General features: G+C 41.5%; 1 protein-coding gene and 1 long non-coding RNA gene across 3 annotated transcripts in view; one reads left to right on the forward strand and one right to left on the reverse strand.

The window, feature by feature from the left end:
* The window catches only part of LOC136644541 (uncharacterized), a 72,843-nt gene extending 70,311 nt beyond the window's left edge, over window positions 1-2,532 (reverse strand). The window contains exon 1 of the long non-coding RNA XR_010794100.1: window positions 2,337-2,532. This is a non-coding gene — a long non-coding RNA (uncharacterized lncRNA). The remainder of the gene's footprint in view (window positions 1-2,336) is intronic.
* The window catches only part of GBE1 (1,4-alpha-glucan branching enzyme 1), a 172,544-nt gene continuing 151,533 nt past the window's right edge, over window positions 1,846-22,856 (forward strand). For both annotated transcript variants that reach the window (XM_066620517.1, XM_066620518.1), the window contains exon 1: window positions 1,846-2,150. In XM_066620517.1, the coding sequence (XP_066476614.1) occupies window positions 2,059-2,150 (92 nt within the window). In that variant the 5' untranslated portion in view covers window positions 1,846-2,058. The remainder of the gene's footprint in view (window positions 2,151-22,856) is intronic.

The following is a 22,856-nucleotide window of genomic DNA, read 5'->3' on the forward strand; positions in this document are numbered from 1 at the left end:
GAAAAAGCCTGGGGTGCCCATGAAGTAGGTAAAGTGTGTATTCACCTGCAAATTCAAATGAAGAGGGACCAGCAGACAAAATATTGTCCAGATGGACCTTTCAAAATTTAACCAATGCCTCAATTTGACCTGGTTTAACTATTTAACTATTTTATTGGTACACTTGGAGGGTATGATATTCTTGTGAATGAAGCTGCAATTTTAAACTCGTTTTCAAGATTAGGACAGGGCTGCATATGTCCCAGTTGTATCTAACCATGTCAGAGCAGACAGGGCAGAAGTATCTTCAGGGTATTATGATGGCCTGTGCCTTTAAGAACATGTTGGGAAACAGCTGCTCAGAGGAACTAGCTGCAAGAACAGTAAGGAAAGTCCCTCGCATTTTCATGCCAAATTTCTGTCAGTAAACGCATACCACTTAGCATACCAAGCCTGAACTTATGTGCAGCTCAAGGCAGTGGTTCCCAAACCTTTTAGCACAGGGAGCCATTTTTTTAAACACTCTATTGAAACCCACCTAGATTTACCAGACATAAAAAAAGGAGAGCTGGAAGGAAATATTTTATTTCATTTATTTATAAATAATAACCAGAAAAAAACTTTCAGACATTTATTGCCCCATATTTACACATGCTGAGCTCTTCTCAGTGTAATGAGCTGAGATCTCAGCAGTTACAGGCTGCAATCCTATCCACACTTCCTGGGAACAAGCCCAATGGGACTTACTTCTGAGTAGATATGCATAGGATTGGGCTCACAGTCTCCAATTTCTGAGGGCTTGAGAAAATTAGTTATCTGATCTTTCCATCACCCTTTGGCAACTCACCAAAAATCAGGTTGTGAACTACCATTGGGTTCTGACCCACAGTTTGGGAACCACTGACCTAAGGGATAGAAGTGTAGTATTTCTGAAACATTTTTTTTCCTGAATTTATTTTGCTAACCTGAAGTACTAGCTTTCTAAAAAATTTCTACCTGAGTATACCACTAGCTCTCTTGCCTGAGTAGAGGTTCAGATACCTGCCTGTTGGCCTCAGTATGTTTAAAGGGAGAGTATGCCCCAGGGCCTCCCCCCTAAGCTGGTGTGTGTGTGTGTATGTGTGTGCCCACAAATTCTTAAAAACCAACAAATACATGCAGGCATGAGCTTTCATGGGGCCAGAGTTCACTTCAGCAACAGGCTGCTGCCATAAGTACATGAGAAGAGCCCTGCAACATCAGCTTCCTGTATTTCACAATGGCCCACCAAATGCTTCAGGGAGTGCACAAGACAGCAAGACACAACCTGCTTCCTGGTGCCCTCCCCTGCATATGGCAATCCAAGGTATCCAACTTCTAAAATCTGCACCTACTTATCATGACTTGTAACCCATGATGGACTTTTCCTCCGGAAATTTGTCCAGTCCTCTCTTCAAGGCATCTAGGTGAAATGCCATCACCACTTCCTGTGGCAAGGAGTTCCACAGACCAGTTACATGCTGGGTTAAGAAGTGTTTTCTTTTGTCTGCCCTTCCTAAACGCCACATTCTTCCAGGACTGGATGCAGTCTGATATATTTGCATCTCTGCACTTGCTCTGGCTCTCTGGGCAGGGAGGCAAGGAGGGCTGGGCTCTGAGGGAGGAAGGCACTCAGGTGCACACATTTGGTCCCTGTTGCGCATATGCAACGTTGGGCAGCACTGGCTTTGAAGAACAGACTGCAAAGGGTCTTCTCTATGCTCTCTCTGGAGTGACTGAGAACTGGAAAGGAAGCGCAGGCAGCGGCTTCGGAGAGCACCACTGAGCATGTCCAGGCTGGCGAGCATGCTCACTCCCAATGAGGCTGCACATTCCGAGGCTGGTGGCTCTGGATGTTCCCCTCTGCTCCCTTTCCTCGGCGGGGGAGGCACCCTCGTCCCGGGCTGGGGTGTGGGCGGCACCCAGTCGGGTCCCAGCCAGCAGGCGGGGGGGAAGAGCTCGGCGCTCGCCCTGCCCCCCAGCCCTCTTGCCCAAGTGTATATAGAGAGCAGGAAGGGCGGCGTGTCGGCGTCTGGCTCTTGCCTCTGCGGATGTGTTAAGATGGCTGCGCTGAGCCCGCGGTGCCCTAAGCTGCAGCACCTGCTGGAGAAGGACCCCCTCCTGGCTCCTTTCGAGCAGGACTTCGAGCGCAGGTAACCGAGAGGGGCGTGCGCTGCGCCCAGCCAGCCAGCCACCCACTCCCCTGCATCTGACACCGCCCACTTCCCCCGCCTCTTGCCCCAGCCGCTCGCCCCACCACAGTGATTCCTCGGGAGTAAAGCTGCAAGCCTGTCCAGACTTTCCTGGGAGTAAACCCCATTGGCTAAAACGGGACTTACTTCTGAGTCGACACACCTAGGCTCGGGCTCTAAGCCTCGCTTGCCATCCCTGTCAGCCTGCAGTGCTGACTTACTTCCCGTGCAATGCACTTCCTAATACGTTCAGGTGCGCGCAGTCCGAGCTCCCAGTGCCTTCCAGCTCAATGGGGCTTCCTCCCAAGTCAGCACGCGCAGCCCTGGGCCAGACTAGGGAGGCGCAGCTTTGGCCTTGCCAAAGGGCAGAGGGAGCTCCGCCTGCCCAGGAGGTGGGCGACTGGAGCAACGTAAGATTCTTCTCCGCCCGCTTCCACGTGCACCTCAGCGCTCTCCCGGCGTCAGTCCTGCCTGTGCCTCGCATGCTCTTGCCTGCCGGCCAGCACTGCCAGCTTCTAATTGGGGGGCGGGACTGGAGGAGCGCAAGTGCCGTCTGTTCCAAAGGGAGCGTGGACACGCATGCGCTCTGGAGTTGGAGCAAGCTCTGTAGGGCGCGCTGAAGCCAGCTGGCTGCCCTCACTTAGTGGGGAGGGGGCACTTTGGCTTCCTACAGTGTGCTGCTGCAAAAGTGTGGGCAGGCAAGGAGGGGAATATTCTTGTGTAAAGTGTGTGTGTGGGGCGGTGTCCTTCCCTCCTGGTGAGAGTCTTGGAAGCCTTGAATCATATTTTCACATTCAACATCCATAAGTTAAAAAGGAGGCAGCCTCCAAAACTGCATCACTATTTATACACGGGGTGACCAGATGTCGTCTTTTTTCCAGGACATGTCCTCTTTTTTAGCCTTGTGTCCTGGAAAAGAATGAAATGTCCTCCTTTTCCCTGTGAGCAGGCAGCACAGAGCCTCCTTGTAATTAATAAATTATATGTAGGTTGCCAACATGTAATATAGTTTAAAACTTAACAATAAGTAATATAGTGTTTAAATGAGCCACATGAAATCAATCTATGAGTGTTTTTAGCTTTTGTTTTGTCATGTCCTACATTTTTCTTGAATGTCCTACATTTTGGGGTGCCTTGTCCTCTTTTGTGATTATGACATCTGGTCACCCTGTTTATACAGCACTCAATTTGCTAAGTCAGTGTTTCTCAAACTATGGGTCGTGAGCCAATTTCAGGTGGGTCCCCATTCATTTCAGTATTTTATTTTTAATATATTAGCCTTTGTGTTATACTGGTATGTGACTGTGTTTGGGGAAATGTTACAGACCTGTACTTTAAACAAGTTACTATCTATATTCTTTTAACCATGATAGTAAATGGGACTCCTGGGTAAGTGTGGGTAGGATTGCAGCCAGGGATTGTTAAAAATTTTCTTGCTTGATGGTCATGACATCACTTCCACTTCTGGTCATGATATCACTTCCTGTGGGTCCTGACAGTTTCACATTCTAAAAAGTGGGTCCCCATGCTAAATGTGTGAGAACCATTGTGATAAGTGTTTTTTTTTTGTGTCTTTTTTAAGCTAATCTGTATAATTTACAAATTGCCAAAGGCTTCAGACCAGGGAATGCAGTGGGTGGGAAGGCAGAGGCGCTTTGAAAAGTGCTGCAAGCACTCACAACTCACGTGCAAAAGCATGGCAGTGGTGCTTTCGAAGGACTCCACCACACATTCCTGCTTCAGACTTGGAGGCTTTGACTTCTTCCAAATCCATGGCCAATTCTCCATTCACTGTGTTTACCAAACAGTCAAAAGCATGGAGGTGAAGAGGGAATATTAATGTTCATAGTTCGAATAGCATGGCAGACTTGGAACCAGGCTAAAACTGGATTTGATTGCAAAGCTGACTGTCGGGCCTTGGACCAGTCTCTGTTTTGCCAACATAACTCACAGGGCTGTTGTAGGGAAGCAGATGAGGGAGGGGTAGTAACATGCATGTTGTTCTGAGGAAGTGGTGGATAAATCTGTGTGGAAAACCCACTTCTCAATGTTCTGTCATATTGGGAGCAAAAATGAAATGAATAACCAGGCTGTGCAGATAAAAGATTCAATTATTAATTCACAGTGGCTGGAGTCAGGAGCTCCAGGGAACAAGTTTAGTCCCTACATACATGCAGTTAGGTTTTTGCTAGTTTGTAAGTCTGTTTTTGTTGGTAGACAGGTAGAGGAGTTGAAATGGAAGGATTATGACTGTGTAAAGATCACTATTTTTGATTTGCTTATTTCACATTTTTATACCATCCTTCCTCCAAGGAACGCAGGCTGTTATAAATAGTTCCTTTTGTCCTCACAGCAACCCTGTGAGGCAGAGAGTTAGTGACTGGTTCAGGGTCACCTAGGAAGCTTCATGGCTGAGCAGAGATTTGAACCTGGATCTTCCAAGATCAGCTTTTGAACCACCTCACTATCCTGGCTCCTGGCTGTTGGATTGTATACAGTCCCATCACTGGCGAACCTCTCCTGCCATAGAAGTGATATTTTTAAATGGTGCGGTAACAATGTAGCTGTTGTCACTACTAGAAAAACTTGTTGCAGCAGACTGTGACATTTATTTATTTATTTATTGCAGAGACAGCACTCTGCAACATCGTCAGCACTAAAAAGTGATAGTGACCATAGTTTCTGATATACAGTATGTTAACAGGACCTTTTCAGTTGTGCGCTCATGATTTTCTAGATGTCATCTTGTGCAGATTAAACTGAACTTCCCAGTTTATGTTGTCAAAGTGACAGTTCGAAATGCTTATATTAATCTTGCAGTGTGTGCTGATGCAGGACTTCTTTATCCAGTGCGGAGGAATAAACATATGTAGTAACAGAATCAGATCTAAAAATCTTCATATTGTAACAGTCAAAGGCAATGTAAACAGCAGTAATTCATTTGTTTACATTGTATAGGTTTGACCATTGACCAGTCCACTGATCAATGGATGAGGAGGCCATTTGGCGAATTCCCAAGGGATTACCCTTTTGCAACAAAACCCAACTTTGATATAAGAAATCAATCTTGCTATAAGAGTAAGGGATTTCTTGTGGCATAAGCTTTTTTAGACCAGAGCCAGCTTAGGAAGATGCATGAAGTGTATCCTGAACTGACAGATTTTATTTATGTAGTGACAAATCCTGAGGGGTAGGTTTGTTACAGTGCCTCTATGCTTGTATTTCTCAGTTCAATAGGACTTACTCCTCAGTAAGCGTCCATAGGTAGGATTGCAGCAAGTGCAAGTTTTTAGTGTAAGAGAACTTTGCATTTGAAATAAAAGCACCGCAGGAACAGAGCAACATTACATCATAGATTTTTACAGCTCTATGTGAGTTTAACTGTAAGGGATAACAGGTTAAAATATATGATTAGCTGAAAGCAGAACTTGAGAAAGGCCTATTACCTTTGGCACTTGTGAATTCATATGGAAATTTGTTTTTCTCTGTGTACTTACCTTGGAGAAAAACTGTCTCAAGGTCATGACCAGATAGTGTATTACACCAATAATTCTCAGAAAGTTTTCTTTTCTTTTCCCACATAATTTAATGTACTGTAAATGCAGGAGAGAACCTACATGTAATTTTATCTCTGAACTTGTAAAGTAGTAGAGAAAAATACTGGAAAGAGATTCATTTAAAGAAAAGATAATGGCTTTCTCCTGATACTGTTACAAATAATCAATCAATCTCTTTCTCTTTCTCTTTCTCTCTCTCTCTCTCTCACACACACACACACACGCACACACACACACACACTGTAGCAGCAAGGGTCTGCTATACTAGGTATGGAGAACTCTTAACTTCCTCAGAATAGAAATGGAAGAATAAATTATATTAATACATGGTGATGTTAAAGCTTCTGAATTACATCCATATAGGAGGGAAGGTAAAACTACAACAGCTTCAATTGAAATTGATCGACTTTTATAATGTACTATATTGGGAAAATGAAACCACACTCCTTTTTTTTAAAGTATATTTTCACATTTTCAATATGCTGTATAGTAACATGAAGCCCTGGTTTGTGAGACTGTTTATTAATTGATGGGCAACCCAATCCTAACTAGCACTTGGCACAGCAGGATTGAGTGGCCTGTGCTGTATACTGTGCCAGTTAGGAGCAGGCTAGTTAGGGGACGTTCTTCCCTTTACCTTAGTAAAGCCTCAGCCAGCTCAATGGGGCTAATTGAATCTATGCCAACTAAATTGCTGACACAAGTTTGAGTAACCCTGTACGGGGAGGGAGCTTGGACGGGGGAATAGGACATGGCGAAAACCATCACCTGATAGATCACCTGTTAGATCCCACCCCCTCCTTGGCCTGATCAATCCTTCCCTCCCTTCTCTGCCCCTGCACCGCAGAGAGCAGCATCTACCTGCTTCATTGAGTGCAGATTGGACCTGGCACAGATTGAATGACACAGGCCTTCTGGCCAGTGCAGCCTACTCTCTGGGTGCCACAAACATACTCTACACTCCTTTGCAACACCCTGGGCCAGCTGCTGTGTTAGGTTTAGGTTTATAGTAGGTTTAGGATTTTATTGTACCTCATTGATGTAATGCATTTAACTTTCTGAAATTGGAGATTTTAAAATGGATTACTATCTTAGTACACAAAAATATAATTTTTTTTTAAAAAGCCCAGCACCACAATTCAGTGCATATTTACTTGGAAGTAAGCCCTGTGTGTTTCAGTGATACTTATTCTCTCATAAATATGTTTAGAGCATGCTGTCTAAGTCTGTTGCATTTTATGAAGTCTCTTTGGTCCATGGAAGCTTATGCCACAGTATACAAGTTGATCTTCAAGGTGCCATAAGATTCTTCTGTATTTATTTTATCAGTGCACGTAGACACATGGGTATAACAAATGTAAATTATGGACCCAAAAGGTCATGAAATGCAAAGGTTCCATCTGTGACATTTCCGTATAAAGCTCCCTTATTAATATAATACATAGTGTTGGTAGCATTTATTCTGAATGCAGGATTAAAACATGCTTAGACTGATTTCTAAAGGTGTCTGGAAATACTAAACTTTTATCTTCAAATTTGCTTTTAAAAAATCAGTGGAATAAATAGCATTTTAGCATACCACTTCGCTTGTGCTTTAAAAATGGGTAAAATTTTATAATCAGATTTCCTTGCTCTGATATTTTAAATTTTCATATCTACTGTTTGCTAACTTGTGTTATACTGGTTTAGTACTGCCATGTTCTTGATTTCTTACGTTTGAATTAAGACTTTGGTGTTAATCGATTAATCGCTGTGGGTCTTGATTAATGTTTAGGCCTTGGTTAATCAGGCACTGCCCATACAGTTTCTAGCAGAAAAATGGAATATGTGGGGTAGGGCCTCTGGGCTGCTCTCTGATTCTACTGGGACTTATGTATGAAGAGGAACTGGAGTGCAGTGTTTTTCATCTTTGATCATGATAGTATTATACTCTGTACAGTTTCCTCTGGGCACCTGTCACATTTCTCAATGGGAGTGTCGCCCAGAGAAATGTACTCTTTCACCTGCTGATGCCAGTGGAGCTAAAAGAAAGACAAGAGTGATGTTCTGCTGCCACTGATTCTCTGTCTCTTCTGGAAATTGATCATCTCAGACTTTCCTGAGATGATGCTGCTGATTTCCTCTCTCTTGCTCATCTCCCTGTTCCCCCAGCAGCTTTGCAATATCTGCGAACCATCTCTCCTTGCTAACAAAGATAACCCAGCATGAAGGTGGTATAACACAAAGTATGCCAGTATTATAATATTTTTTTTAAATAGTGTGTCATAAATGTACACATTTTATGCAGTAATCAATTGAATGAAAAGCTGATAATAAAACCCATTTATCTGGGTTTCAGCCCTAGGTTTAATTCTGTTTTATTATTAGTACTTTTTTAGTATTAATGCTTTGATTACTGTTAATAAATACATTCTTCATGTTAGGTAACAGTGCAACCCTCTGCATGTTTACTCAGAAGTCTCACTAAGCTCATTGGGCTTACTCCCTTGTAACTGTATTTAGGATTGTAGTGTAACTCTGACTCTAGTCCTATCAAAAAATGAAAGTTGAAGATGAAAATTTGTTTCAGATATATGATCAGTTTTCATATGTATTTTTTTAGTCACCAGTTGTTGTATAAAACAAAATAAAAAATTGTTCAAACTGTTCCTTTGTCCAGTCACCAATATGGTTGTAATTCCCTGGACAAGAATCACTGAAAAAAGAAAACGTTCATTTACCCTTGCCAACATAGTTCAAAGTCTTCTGTTCAAATGATCCCTGCATTTGATCACTTTCATCCTCCTCTTGTTTGACAGTCTCTGTGGCCTTGTAAATTAGTAACATGTCACCAATTTTCCCTCTGGTTTAGATTAGGGAATTTAAGTGAAAGGTAAAACTGATGCCTCTTGCTAATGTTTAGAGACTTGGGTGCTGTGATAATTTACTGTATTAGTGTAATGTCTATATCAAAATTGCACCCCTGTAAGCCAAATCAAATGCATGAGTGAATCATCACTTTCTGTCCAAGCTAGATGTCTCTTTATCGTTGACTTAACCTTTGCAGGACTGAGACTTTGATCTTGGCTCTAGACTTGGAAGCAACTACAATTGCCATCATGCGGACTTGCTTTCAATGAAAGCTGCTTTGGCTTGTGCTGTTGAGCTAAAGATTTATGTTCGTGTTGGAAATGAGAATTTCTGCTAGTGGTGTTTCAGGAGGAGAGTCAAACAATTTACCTCTTGCCAATACTTTTGAACATTGTGGGTGCATTGCAGAAGAAGTTGTTCAGAAGGAAGTCTCCTTTCTTCTAGTAAGAACAACATTTCACATCATTTGTCTCTTTCATTGATGCCTGAAGATTTCAGCAGAGTAGGGGTCATTAATGGTATTCTTTCCCCTGAGCAGTGAATACCAATTCTCCCCTGATGTACAAATGTTAATGCTTTACTGGTCAAATGGAAAAAGTTGTAAAATTTTAAGATGGTAATGGTCTCTGACACTGGCTTAAATTGCAGGCAGGTTAGCGATTCTTTGCAGTGTATCCTCAGCTTTCATAGGTGACCAAGTGGCAGCCCTGTGCCATCTGAGTCTCAGGCTGCAATCCCAACCTCACTTTCCTGGGAGTAAGACCCATTGAACACAATAGGACTTACTTCTGAGTAGACCAGGTTAGGATTGTGCCCTCAGTGAAAGAAGGTAGGGAGGAGGAGCTGCTCTGTGCATGTAAAAGTTCAACAAAGCGGTGAGCATAGAAACCACACTTCAGGAGCAGTTGTGATGTTAAACTTTTGTGCAGCAACAAGTAAAAGGTGAAGTAGTTACATCTTATTTTTGTTCTTGCAACTTAAAATAACATCAAGCCAGCCAAGCAATTTAAACAATCCCTACAAGAATACTCACACACCCTCTCTTGCATACAACCTGAGTTTGTAGCAGGCATAATGAAAGGCCGCGGAAGGCGGGGTGTATCATGGTCTTGCTCACTGCTGCTAATAGACCTCTCCCTCTGGCTCAGATCAATCTTATTTTTTTGTAGTCCTTTTGATACTACCTTGTCTGATATTTTTACTTGTTCTGATACTCTGAACTTGACTATAAAGCTTTATAAGCTGCCTTGGGTGTTTGCTTTGGCATAGGAAAGGAGAGGTATAAATTTCTTAAAATAAATAAATATCCTTTTAGGAATTGGTATTTCTTAGGCAGGATTTCTTAGTGTTGAGGTATCATAATCCCAATTATCTCTTATCGAGCAAAGTAAGTTCTTCTTCATTGTTTTGAGTCTCTTTGATCATCATATGTCTATTGGCATCTCTCTAAGGATGCATTGTTATCCATGCCTTTCTCTACTTTGACCTTCTGGAAGCAATTCCAAAACTTGTATGATGTAGGCCAGGGGTCTCCAAGCCCCAGCCCGGGGTCCAGATATGGCCCGCAGCAAGCTTCTATCTGACCTGCAGCCAAACTCTTGTCCCCTGAAACCTCTGGCTCACTCAACACGGCCAGAGCTGTGCTCTGGTTGCGTCTGGAGGGTGTTCTGAAAGCCAGAGAGGTTAAATGAATGAACCCATTCATTCATTCACTCATCTAAGTTCCATCTCTAATTTATTTATTTAAATATTTCCCCCCGGCCCTCAACACCATGCCAGATATTTGATGCGGTCCTCTGGAAAAAAGGTTTGGAGACCCCTGATGTAGGCAATAGTAATTCCTGCATTAAAACAATAGTAGGTAATTGCATAAGATGGTACTATAATGAATATAAACCGCCAGTCTCTTAACTGAGGCAATAGTGGATAATAAAGTGAAATCAATCATAAAAATAGCAGACCTATGTGTATACCATTGCAGAAACTGATGTGCACAGAACAGAGCAAGATAAGATTCTTTTCATGATTTTACTCATTGGGTAAAAATAACAAGACAACATTGTTCAAGGCACCTTAAGGCCCAAATCCTAACCAGCTTTCCAGCACTGGCATGGCTGTGCCAATGGGATGTGTGCTGCATCCTGCAGTTGGGTGTCACTCACGGAGGCCTCCTCAAAGTAAGAGAATGTTTGATCCCTTACCTCAGAGCTGCATTGCCCTTATGTCAGAGCTGGAAAGTGGGTTAGGACTGCACCCTAAATGTTGTAAAAAGTGCAACTTTTATAGTTTCCTCCTTTCCTATGTACTCCAACTTTCTAGAAGGAGACCAGGTGGGCTGCCAGCAGAGTGATGCTTCTTTTGGGTAGTGGGTTAAAAATGGTTAATAACTATCCTCTCTTTGTGTTTGTGAAAGATGGAAGTGACTACTGCATCTTATTTGGCTTCTCTGATCCATCTTTGCTATGGGCCAATGTCAAGAGCATAGGTGACCTGCTGAGGCTTTGCCAGGAATTGGGAAATGCTGAGCAGTTTGGAACAGTAGCTGGGATATCTTCAGAGAAGGTACAGAATGATGGCACTCATGCAAACTGAGATTTGGCTGATTGTCTGACTCCTAAATCCTGGTGTAGGGAACAAACTACTTGTTAAATAAACTATGGTTTCATGTTGCATCTGAACGAGACCTAAATTTAAATCCACATTAATGTCTATTTGACATGAGTTTCCTTTTTAAAGCTGAACATGTTTTAAATCTTCAAACTTTCATTAGCTTGCTCACATTTTAGTGAGAGTAATTAGTTTAACTTTCATTGTATTGACTTTTCACTAGTATTTCAACCTTTTCCCTAACAAGCAGCGCTTTAGTATCGATAACGTAACACATGGCTATAAATCTCTAGTATTAATTTTACCAGAAGTCAATATTAATGAGGTTGTGGATTCAGCTTGTTAAATTTGGAGTTAAGCTCCATTAGTGGAAAAATGCACTGCTTTAAAAATGTTCTGTGCCTTTTCAAACTTGTTCCACATATCCCAATGAAAGCAATCTCAACAAAAATAGATACAAAATTATTTCTTTTTAAATTTGATGCTTCTCTGTTAAATTGTGAAGCATATACTTGTACTAACAGGATTGACAGCTTTACTCGCAACTTTGCAATCGGGCCACTTTTTCATTCCATATTGTTCTGTGAAGTTGGCAAGCAGAATTTTTGACATGTGTTGGTGTGATACAGTGGATAGAGTATTGAGCTTGGATGTTGGAAGCTCAAACTTCATTTGAGCCATGACATTCACTGTCTGTCTTGAAATGTAGCCGACTTCACAGCATTCATGAGAAGGAGGGCAGAATGCCAATATAATAAATGCAAGCTGTACTTGGTAAGTCATAGGCACCTTCTAGTGTTATAGCTGGAAGTGAACAAAAATGCATCTAAGTAGGGGTGATCCTTTAAGGCTTTCTGGTTGTTGTGTTTGCAAGCCATTGCAGTCATTTCAGGTGTTATGTACATTTTTAATATTTTTGCTGTCTTGCCAAACTTTTGCATGAATGGCTGTGTCAGAGATATTGTGACTAGAACTAATTTGGAACTATGGCTGGATGAAATTGATAGGTGATGCTTCCAGTAAATGTTGTTTGCAGTGGTAAACAGCAGTGACTTGTTTCAATGAAGCTAAATCTTGATTCTGCCTGTCAGGACTGGTTTCTGGAGATCGCTGAACTGCCCTCCATGGATTCTCTCTTCCCTGAATGGGTCTCAAGAGAGTCACATGGTGGGTATAACACCGAAGTACTCTGAGGGATCAGACTTTCTGAGGGTCCTGGGCTCTGAGTAGATGCCACATGATGCTAGCCTTTAGCTCTGACTCTAGCTAGTTCTCTTATTGGCTTATCAACCATTTGCATCGGCCTCTAAGTCCTATGGGCTGTGTTAAAAATAATAAAAAATGGAAACTATATTAATAATAAATCATAATAGCCTCATTTGAGTGTATAGCAGAGATTGTCTTTAGGTTCTTTTAGCTTTGAAGGGGACTTCTTGGGTTAACTGTGTTGGGTGATAGAATGTATTCTACCAAATCCTTTTGTGAAATATGCACTCTCTCTAGCAACTATTTTGCTAATAGTAAAGTGTTATATAAGCTCAAGTCACATATAATTTGGGATGTATTTTTAGTCTTCTGCTACTTAAACTGTAAAGGGCTCAGCTGGACTCATTAATGCCTGTAGTATAATAGCATTTTATGATGTTACGAACTAGTGTCAGTAAATGCTGCCTGTTAGGCTTTCCTATATTATTACCCACATGTACATTTTATGATATTTTTGCCACCTCCTGCAGGTGCTAGAATAATCTGTTTAACTATGAACTCTACAACTTGAATTTTTCCAGTGGCTTTTGTTTACAGGGTAAAGTTGCTTAGGAACTTAGTTTAAATATTTTAGTCAGTAATTCACCTTGTTGGGCAGACTCCCCATCACCACTTTCATCAAGGCACACAGTAAGTAGTGGATTAATCAGAGTCACAGGTGAGTGGGAGGAAAGAAATGGGAAAATGGTGTGCAGTGCTAAGAATATTGGAGGTGTTTTTTGCTCCTGACCTGGCTTGCGGGAGTTCAAAGCACAGGTTGAACAATTTTGAACAGTACATGAAGCATGGCTTCAAATCAGTTGGCTCTTGTTTTCTACTTCAGCCTATGTTCCTTTATACATTGCATTCCTGTGGAAGCAGCTACATTTCAGTTCTTTCATTACATATGTTCTTTTTGTCAACTCTTATTTTCCTGGGCTGGGCATCTTGCTTGCAGTTAGAGATTCTCTGCTCTGTTCAAAATACACTAACATGAAGATCCTTATATGATCCACTCAGACTTTCAGAAGCCCTCTGTGTGATTTTTTTTTTTTTAAACTCCCATTGGATATAATTAGCTATAATGGTCATACTGAATGCAAGCCTGATGTTCAAATGTCCTGCACATAGCCTGACCCAATAAGTTTTCAGGTTGTGGTGCAAGCTGTCTGTTTTTTTTTCCTTTAAATACAAAAAAAGTGTGTAGAGAAGGAGAGCAAAATTTGCTCTGCTCCCTGCCCTCGTCTTGTCTTGCTGCAATCCTGTGATGCTTTCCTGCGAGTAAATCCTATTGAAGTCAGTAGTACTTGCTTCTGAGCAGACAAGCATAGGGTTGTGCATTAAGTCAGTAGTTCCCAAACTGTGGATCAGGGTCCACTGGTGTGTCACAACCTCATTTTTGGTGGGTCACTAAAGGGTGATGGAAAGATCAAATAACTGCCTCAAGCCCTGATACTATTCAAAAATCAGATACTATAGTATAGCTGCTAATTATCCTGCAAAGAACTGAGCTACTGCTGTTTGCAAGCATGTGTAAATACAGGGAGATAAATGTTTGAGAGTCTTTTCTGTTATTACTTATAAATAAATATTACTACTTTCTAGATCTCCTTTCGTTTAAAAAATAAAAAAGTCTGGTAAACCTAGGTGGATTCTGATAGTGTCATTTTAAAAAGTGAGTTCTGGTGCTAAAATGTTTGGTAACCACTGCTTTAAGTTTAAGCATTTTTCTCCAGCTCAGTGCCTCCAGATGCTCTTCCACTAGTTCTCTTCCCCATTCTTTGCTTCTAAACACAGACATTGGGGGGGGGGGGAGAGATGGGGGGGAGAACACAGACTGAACCAGGAATTTCCTGATGCAAACCAGGAAATTAACAGAAATGAAAGCCTTTCCAACAGTGGACCTTTGGACAAAATAAAGCTCTGACTTCCATTTGTTTCTGTGTGAAATCAACCCTAATCAGATCTCAGTGAGAACAATCAGTGTGTGACAATAAATAAATAAATAAATAAATAACAATAAAAAAATTGCAGCAGGCCCAATCCTCCACTCCAGTGATGGGGGCAATTTGCTAGAATTGGGATAGGATTTCAGTCTTGAATAAGTTTTAATTATGGAACTGCTGCCATCCAAACACAACTCAGCTTTCCCTCCCAGTCTCTGAAAGGATTGAAAAGTTTTCTCAGTTGAACAGACTGAGAAACAGACCTCAGTTATCACGTGTGGTGAAGCTCTTAATTCAAAGCTAAAGCTCATACAGAGAGCCTCTCTGTTGTAGAGAACAAAATAATTATATATTAAATAAAAAAACAGCCAGTGGCTGAGGATCATCCTTGCCAATTTCCAAAAGTGGAGCATGCAATCCTTCTAATTAGGGAGGAATTTCTATTGAAAGAATTATATGCAAATAATGCATCCCTTAGCAATATATTTAATTTAGAATTGATCAATAAATGACAGACTGATGAATATGAGGATTTTGGGTTTTTAATTTATTCATTTATTACAATTTTTATCTTGTGCTTCTTCTAAGGTGCTCAGGATGATGCAGGATTTTAGTAAGAAAAGAAAGGAAGGTCATACACGAACCGTCTTGGGGACTTTGGTTAGAAACTCATATGTGGGGAAAAGATATAGGTGCACACAAATGTATACACAATTTTTAAAATACCAGTAATTATTCCTTGGTATAAGTTTCTGCTACAAAGCAAAAATACGTCAGAGTAAATAATTTACATGACATAATTAACACACAATACACTAATTATACTGATGTGATAATTTATTTTTTAGCTAGAAGTATGAATGGTTATACAGGAAGACTAATTAAAACTTATGGCTCTGCCTAAGTGCCAGAGAGAAACTTAGTCCCTTGGCATTAATATATAAGAACTGAGATGGAAAATGATATCTAGTATAATACAAATTGCCATAAACATAATGTTAGCCACATTAACCATGCTTGATCTGATTCATTACAATTTTCACCTCACAACAAGGACGCAAGGCATGAGCTGGGTGGAGACCTGTGTCCGTAACTCGGAAATGCAGTATATTGGAGATCAGAGTTATGGATGGCTATGTTGGCATTGTGTATAAGTGCAGTCTGTTTGTTGTGGTGCTTTTGCACAGGCCTGATAGTGCTGAGCCAGCTGTTTCAACTTACATGCGTTGCAGCCTGTGGACAGACCCCCAGTATGGAACTGTACGTATTTTGGGGACGGGCAGGCTAACTCTATTGAAATTCCACTGTGCTGGTGCACAGTGTCAGCACAGCGTCAGCACAACTTGTGTTGTATCCCATGGGGGAGAATTTTGCAATCTGGAGATCTCCCCAAGGTAAGGGGACATTTGTCTCCTTTCCCCAGGAAAGGCCCCAGTTGTGGCAAAGGGTCTGCTAGGACCTGCACCTGCTAAATTGCTGATTGGCAGATTGGGAAGGAGATAGGATACAGTGTGCATCAGCGTCACAAATTCCGCCTCTCCTGCGTCCAACTCACCCCATTCTCTCCTGCACTGCATGGTGTGGAACATACTATATCCAGCATGTGCTGGGTCCTGCACTGGTGCTGGTGGAATGGTGCAGGCCTTCCCACCAGCACCACTAACTCCAACACTGCCCCAATGCGTTCAGTGGCATTAGAGTCTGTGCCAGCGGTGTGTTCTTTCCGCCAGCGCAAAGATACAATAGGATTGATTGTGCCATTAGTGTAGTTTAGTGTGTGTGAGAGCATGCACACACAATTTACACTAATTATCACAGAACGAATGCTTTATAATTAGGGGCAGTCTATAGTTCTACTGACTCTTAAAATAACATTTTTGAATGTGTACTTTACCATCTTCTCTGGATTTTACCTTCCTTTTCCTTCTCATCTTATAACGTTCCTCCACTACGTGTTCTCTCTTTCCTCTCCTTTCTCTCTCTCTAAAGGCTGTTGCCTAAGATCATTCCCTAGGAATGTTGTCTCTGAAGTACAGGTACCTCACATATTCCAAAGACACAGACACGCCTGAGAGAAATGGAAGGACAGTAGACTGTGAAGGTGTAATGGATATGGATTGGAACTACGAGGGGTACTGTTGCCCTTTTTGAAATAAAGATGCTGGAAGATGAGGCCTAAGGTCATGATCCTGTTTGCATCCTTGCTTGAAAATAAATCTCACTCCTTGCAATCTGTGGGATTTATTCCTGAGTAAATATGTAAAGGAGTGGGCTTTCTAGTGACTTATTGGAAGGTGAGGAAAGAAGGGTGCAAAAGTGGAGCAGAATAACTTTTCAATATTATTCAATTGTGTGTGATCTAAAATGCTTCTGGCGGTCTTGCTATCTCTTTATCTTAGAGTATGGTGTCATACTGGTGGGGGTCCCCATTATGCAAATAGTATTTGGAAGGTATATAAAGCAAGGTATATCCATGTTGGCATCCTTCAGTCTCGGAAGACTATGGTATCACCCTCTGAATGGTGGTTCTGGATCAGAGTGTCCTTTCCAGTGCGCGAAGCCTGGGTAAATTAGATGTGGAGGATAGGCTGTTACCCTTGCAGCAAATCCCCCCTCTCCACGTCGCTGAAATGGTCCAATGGAAAGGCAGAGGCCAATACGGTTGGTTCCAGCGGCGTCGCAGGAGTTGCCAGAACTCGTGTGTTCAGCCATGAACTGCCTCAGGGACTACGGCTCCAGATTTTGCCTCGAGGTTGACTCCTGAAGCCTTTTCCATATCTGGATGTAGCCACAAGGCAGTGGAGGTTTGGGATCAGAGTTTTCCTTCTCTCAGATGAGCTGCCTTCCCAGGCTAACGAGTCCCATCTACCTGGATGGTATAAAGCAAGGTATATGAAGCAAACAAACGCACAGTGTTAAACATACATGGAAAAAGGTCACATTATAGTTGGGGTGTGTGTCAACTTCTGTGTGTTTTGTCAGATGTGAGTTTTGCTTTTAGGTTGCCTGATTTGTGGATTGTGTGCTGCTATGTTGAAATCTTTGGAAGCTCTTTCAGACTGGAGCTAATAGCCTATCAAGCCTGGAGGAACACCACTAGCCTTAATTGCTTTAAGCCCATGTGGGGAAACTTGTAGATGTGCTCTGCATGCTCAGGTTATGCAGTTGTTGTACAGTTTCGATTCCCTAATCTCCTGCAGGAAAATGAGTCATTCTAAAGAATCCAAGTACTTTGTTGATTTGTTCTGAAAAGTCCTGGTTGAATCTCAAATCTATTCACTTGAGCAAAGCATAATAAATTAATATATAGGCCCCCAAACCAGTAAGATCAAGCAGGTGTGATTCTAGCTCTAGAATCAAAGAAGATCTTTTTTTAAAAAAATCTTGGCTAACAGCCCTACATTATGTCAGTATGCTAGTAAGTGTCTGCAGGGGGAAAAGCATACTTGTAATTGATTAAATGCATAAAATCCAACAAAGTTCATGAAAAAATATATAATATAAAGCTTAAGATAGTTTGTGGAGCTTTACATTATCCCAGTGTTTTTCAAACTAGGGGTCGGAACCCTCTAAGCAAGTCACAAGATAATTTTATACCATTCATTTCAATTTTTTAAAATGTATTAGTGTTGATGCTACCATGGTATGTGACTACATTTGGGTAAAAGTTATAGATCTGTACTTTTCATAGGCAACTATGTATAGGCTTTTAACAATGATAGTCAATGGGTCGATAGTCTTGGGCAGTGGCATTGCTAAAGGAGGAGGGGCAATTGCCCTGGACCACATGCTTGGGGGGCATCACAGGGTCCCTTTCCAAGGCCTCCCCAAGCCTTGGAAGGCCTTATTCAGGTGCGTTCCTAAATGTATGCAATCACAAACAGCATCCCAGCTACATCATGTCTGCACTGGGTTTTTATTTTGGGCATCTTGAGATTGTGTAGCCCTATTTTGACCTTATCTTTTGCCAGGCCTGTGTGGCCCCAATAAGTGTTCTAACATTGTACGCATTCAGACTTGAGCTAAGTGTTAATGCATTTTTAAAAAGAGTACCAATATTTTACTGAATTAAGGAATTGCAGTGTAAGTGTCAAAGTGGTAAACAACTTTGTAAACATTTTCTTCCTGTGAAATCTAACAACTTGTCAAATTTGAATAATTTTGAATCTCAAATTAATATTAATGAAATGTACACGGCATAACAAGTCAATCAGGTTACGTGTACAGTGAATGCCATAGCAGTTGCAATAACATGTTGCTATGCGTGTGTGTGCTTGGGATGTCAACGCTTTTCATCATTTAATCCTTATTTGCTTTAGAAAGAACCACCGCTTGGAGTTGAGACCATCTTAAACATGTTTGTGGTTATATATACCTGAACCCTGCTGATTCAAGGGGACATATGCATAAGCTGTGATTTGTGGTCAGCAAACATTCATCAAAACTATATATTAGTGAACTCTCACAAGTCTGAACTTCTGCATGGAGTGCTGATATGGACAATTGCTAGGATTGTTGCTTTTGTCAAGTGCATACTTGATGATATGAATTCTTGCATTAGTCCAGTGATTCTTCAACCTTATTCATCTCATGGTACACTGACAAAGTGCTAAAATTGTCAAGGCACACCATCAGTATTTTGACAATTGACAAAGCACACCCATTGACAGTAGGTGCGCACGCCCCCCAATGGCCCGACTAATGAATGCCCCACCCCCAAACCTTCATGGCACACCTGTAGACTATCCGTGGCACACCAATGTGTGGCACAGTGGTTGAAAAATGGCTGGTCTATGGCCCTCTTCTTATGTATATTTAAATATAAACCAGGTATATTTAACTGCAGTACCCATGGTTCTCCAGTTTGTGTTTAAAATTTACAAAGCAATAATTTACAGAGCAATAATTTACAAAGCAATAATGCATACTTGAGCTCTTAACAGTTAAGGTGTAACCGCTTTGTGAACTTTTAGTTGAAAAGCGGTATATAAATACTGTTAATAATAATAATTAATAACTAATCAATGTTAAGTGTTCCTGAGTGTGTGCTCTTGGTAAAGAACAGAAGAGCCTTGCTAGATGATCAGGGCACAGTTCACTTACTCTAACATCCTTTGTAAGCAACAAGCAGGTGTCTGGAAGATTCACCAGTGGACTGCGAAGTTTCTTTCCCAGCTCCTGGTTTAGAGTCTGGTTTACGACTCTAGGGAAAGCTTGGTCTAGCCATGGTCTAGAGAAGATCACTAACACTACATCTGTGCCAGCCATTGGGAATATTGTTCCATCTTCTTTTTTTCTTGGGACCTGTCCAACTCTCCAGGACTGATACAGCCCTGAGGTAAGGCAGCAAACTTTCCCTGACCTCAGTGGTTCGCAAACTGGGGTGTCGTGATGCCCCAGCCTGAGGACCCTGGACTCTGCCCCCTTAAGGGGCAGGGGGAAGGCAGCAACACAATCCCCAGGATCGCACTGCTACAGGCACAGAAGGGGTTTTCCCTAGCAAGCCTTACCAGCTGCCAGGGTCTGGGGGGTCCGGGGAGCCCTGTGGGGGGCTCTGCAGGGTTCCCTGCTGCGTGGAATGAATGCAAAATGTGATTGCGACCCACTTCTGGGTTGTGAACACGGAACTGGAATTGGGTTGCGTTTGCATTTTTCATTCATTCCATGCTGCAGGGAGCCCTGCAGAGCCCCACACAGGGCTCCCCGGACCCCTGAAACTTGGCAGCAGGTAAGGCTTGTGAGGGAGAGCCCCCTCTGTGCCTGCAGCAGTGTGATCCTTAGGAGTTTGAGAACTGCTGTGTTACCGTGAGGAGGCCTCTGACACCCCCCCCCCCCCGCAGGATGCAGCATGTACTCTGTTGGCACAACTGCATCAGCCTGGATAATTGGATAGGATTGGGCCCTCAGTAACATGTACTTGCTCAGTAACTTGCTCAGTAGCAAGAGATAACTTAAATGTTGAGTGCTACTTGTTCATGTGGGTTGCTGAGGGGGCTAGTACAGGTCCAACCTTGTTATACTCTGATTTGACTCAACACTAATGGTCACTGCAGATGAGAAGGAATGTGCTGATCCCTGGAGAAGGGGAAAAATGTATCCCTTTAAAATGCTATTCTTACTGTTGTAGAGATTTTTATCTCAACATGATAAGGGCCCTTAAAGGAAAACAGTCCCTTACAATAGGGCAGCCAGCTGACAATCCATCAATCATTCTTCTCCAAGCGGCCCCCTCCCTTCTCCCTGAACACCTGAAAGAAAGAGAATCCTTTCTAAGCACCTGGAGAGAGACTGATTGTTGGATTGTCCTCTTAATGACTCTATTGTAACATCACAAAGGTCAGCAAGGCTGTTTTTAAATCACAGGAGCAAAGGCACTTTGTTTTTTAAATTGATTTGCTATAGTTTGATTTTTGCCATCAGCAGTGAGTTCTGGGAAGAAGGCTCAACCTGTATATCCACTATTTCTTTTTTTGCTTTTTACATTAACCCTTGCACTTTAATTCCATAACCTAAATCCACAGGGAGTCTAAATTTTTAAATTAGATGAATGTTGATTAGTATGTTAGTATATGTCAGTGAACTGGGCTTGAATATTGATGATGTGCTAATCTGTACACTTAAAAAAAAAATTTGGTCACTCCAACTCACAAGGTTTTAATATAGCTAATCTCTTAGTTAAAGCTGTTTGTGTGATAGTGGAAATTTAGTGGTGTTATAAAACTTATGAGAAGGATTGAAACGCTACATATATGGAAAATCTTACTGTGGAATTTAGAATAAGGAATCTGACAGACACATTTTGACAAATCATCAACATTTATAAACTATAAAACTATGAGATTTAATTTATCTTCATGTCGTGCATTAACACAGGCCTACACACATTTTGTTATCTTAAAATGTTAGACCTATTCTTGGGTATATTTGGAGTGCTGAATCATAAAATGGCATTGATTTTGCATAGTTGACTCTAGTTTTGGGGGTACAGTATACCAGTATAATTTTACATTGCTGTGATGGAGTTCATTCACAGGCATGAATATTGCCATGAAATTATTGCTCAGATCTTTGACTGTATATTAACTCAGTTACATCTCATGAACATGTGGACTTGCAAGAAGGGTCAGTGGTCCAAGTACCCTGATTAGCATTCAAGTCTTGGGCAGAATTCTTTTCCAGTGGTGCCACCTGAGAACCTTTTCACCAGAGATCCTCGGATTGAATCCGAGAACTTTGTCATGTGAAAATGGCACCAAGTGGCATACTTTCCCCTTGCTTGGTAGCCAGAGCCATGGTAGGTGCTTTCATTTGAGTCATGATTACCACTTTGGCGTAACAAAAATTGGTACCAAATTAATACCAGTACTGCTAGGTTATTTCAATCCTATTTAAATGCCAGTTGTAGTCGGCTTCCTGGCTGGACAAAGGGCAATTGCTTCACAAATATATCTAAGTGTTTCTGAAAGGTTGACAACCAGAGTCCACCGTTTGCAGAAGTGCTCTATTAGTTGCTGATGTGGCTGGAGCTCTGGAGTGACAAATTATCTCTTGCACTGGAATTGATTAACACGTCCACCTACTTCATACTGTAAATTTTCTTTCACACTTTTAATGATGTCTTAAACTCTTGTTCCTTTGGCTCTTGAAGTATTATTAAAGCTTTTTGAAGACAGTGGCACGGTCCACTCTGCTACACTTACTCTGATTTACACATTGCGGGAGGGGGAATGCATCCTAATTAATCTTTTGTAAGGTTTGAATCAATTTGTAGGACAACATTTTGTTCCCTCATTAGCAAGATCAAATTGTAACTGGGATAGTGTGCAATTTTTTTTCTTTTTCTTTTGATTTAGATGTTTCATGATAGGGACCTGTTTTTTTTTTTTTTTTTAAGTTAGCAGCATAGTTAGAAATTACCATTAACTGTAAACCTTTTTTCTTTCTAATCAGGATTGATTGTTGAGGCCCTGGTCTACCTCTGGGTTTGTCCCAGGCAAATATGGGATGAGAATTGGAAGCAATACACCTGAGTGTTTTGTCTCTGTTTCTGTTGCCTACTATTCCTTTGAGAGGTTCATCTCATACTTCAAATCAGGCTCCTAATTAAAGCTTCTGCATGATAAACAGTGGGATAGTGATTCCTTGAGGAATGTTAATTTTCCACTTCTAGAATATCATAGTTGAATATAATGGATGTCCCTAATTTTAGATACCCAAATTCAGTGCCCAGTTTCCTGATATTTTCTTGTGAAATTATGCATAATGAAACCAAAAGTTGGAGGATGATGAGAGGGGAATTGGAAGTATACTTGCAGCATTGTAAAGGAGTTGTTCAAAGAAAGGGAAGCAAGGTGGATTCAACCAATGTAGAGTTAAGTTTCAGAAGTAGTAAAAATTGTTTTTTTTAAGATTTTAATACCAATTTCCTGTGGCCCATGGTTGGCAGTACATTAATGAAAATT

The sequence above is a fragment of the Tiliqua scincoides genome, chromosome 3, assembly GCF_035046505.1.
Source record: "Tiliqua scincoides isolate rTilSci1 chromosome 3, rTilSci1.hap2, whole genome shotgun sequence".
Taxonomy (NCBI): domain Eukaryota; kingdom Metazoa; phylum Chordata; class Lepidosauria; order Squamata; family Scincidae; genus Tiliqua; species Tiliqua scincoides.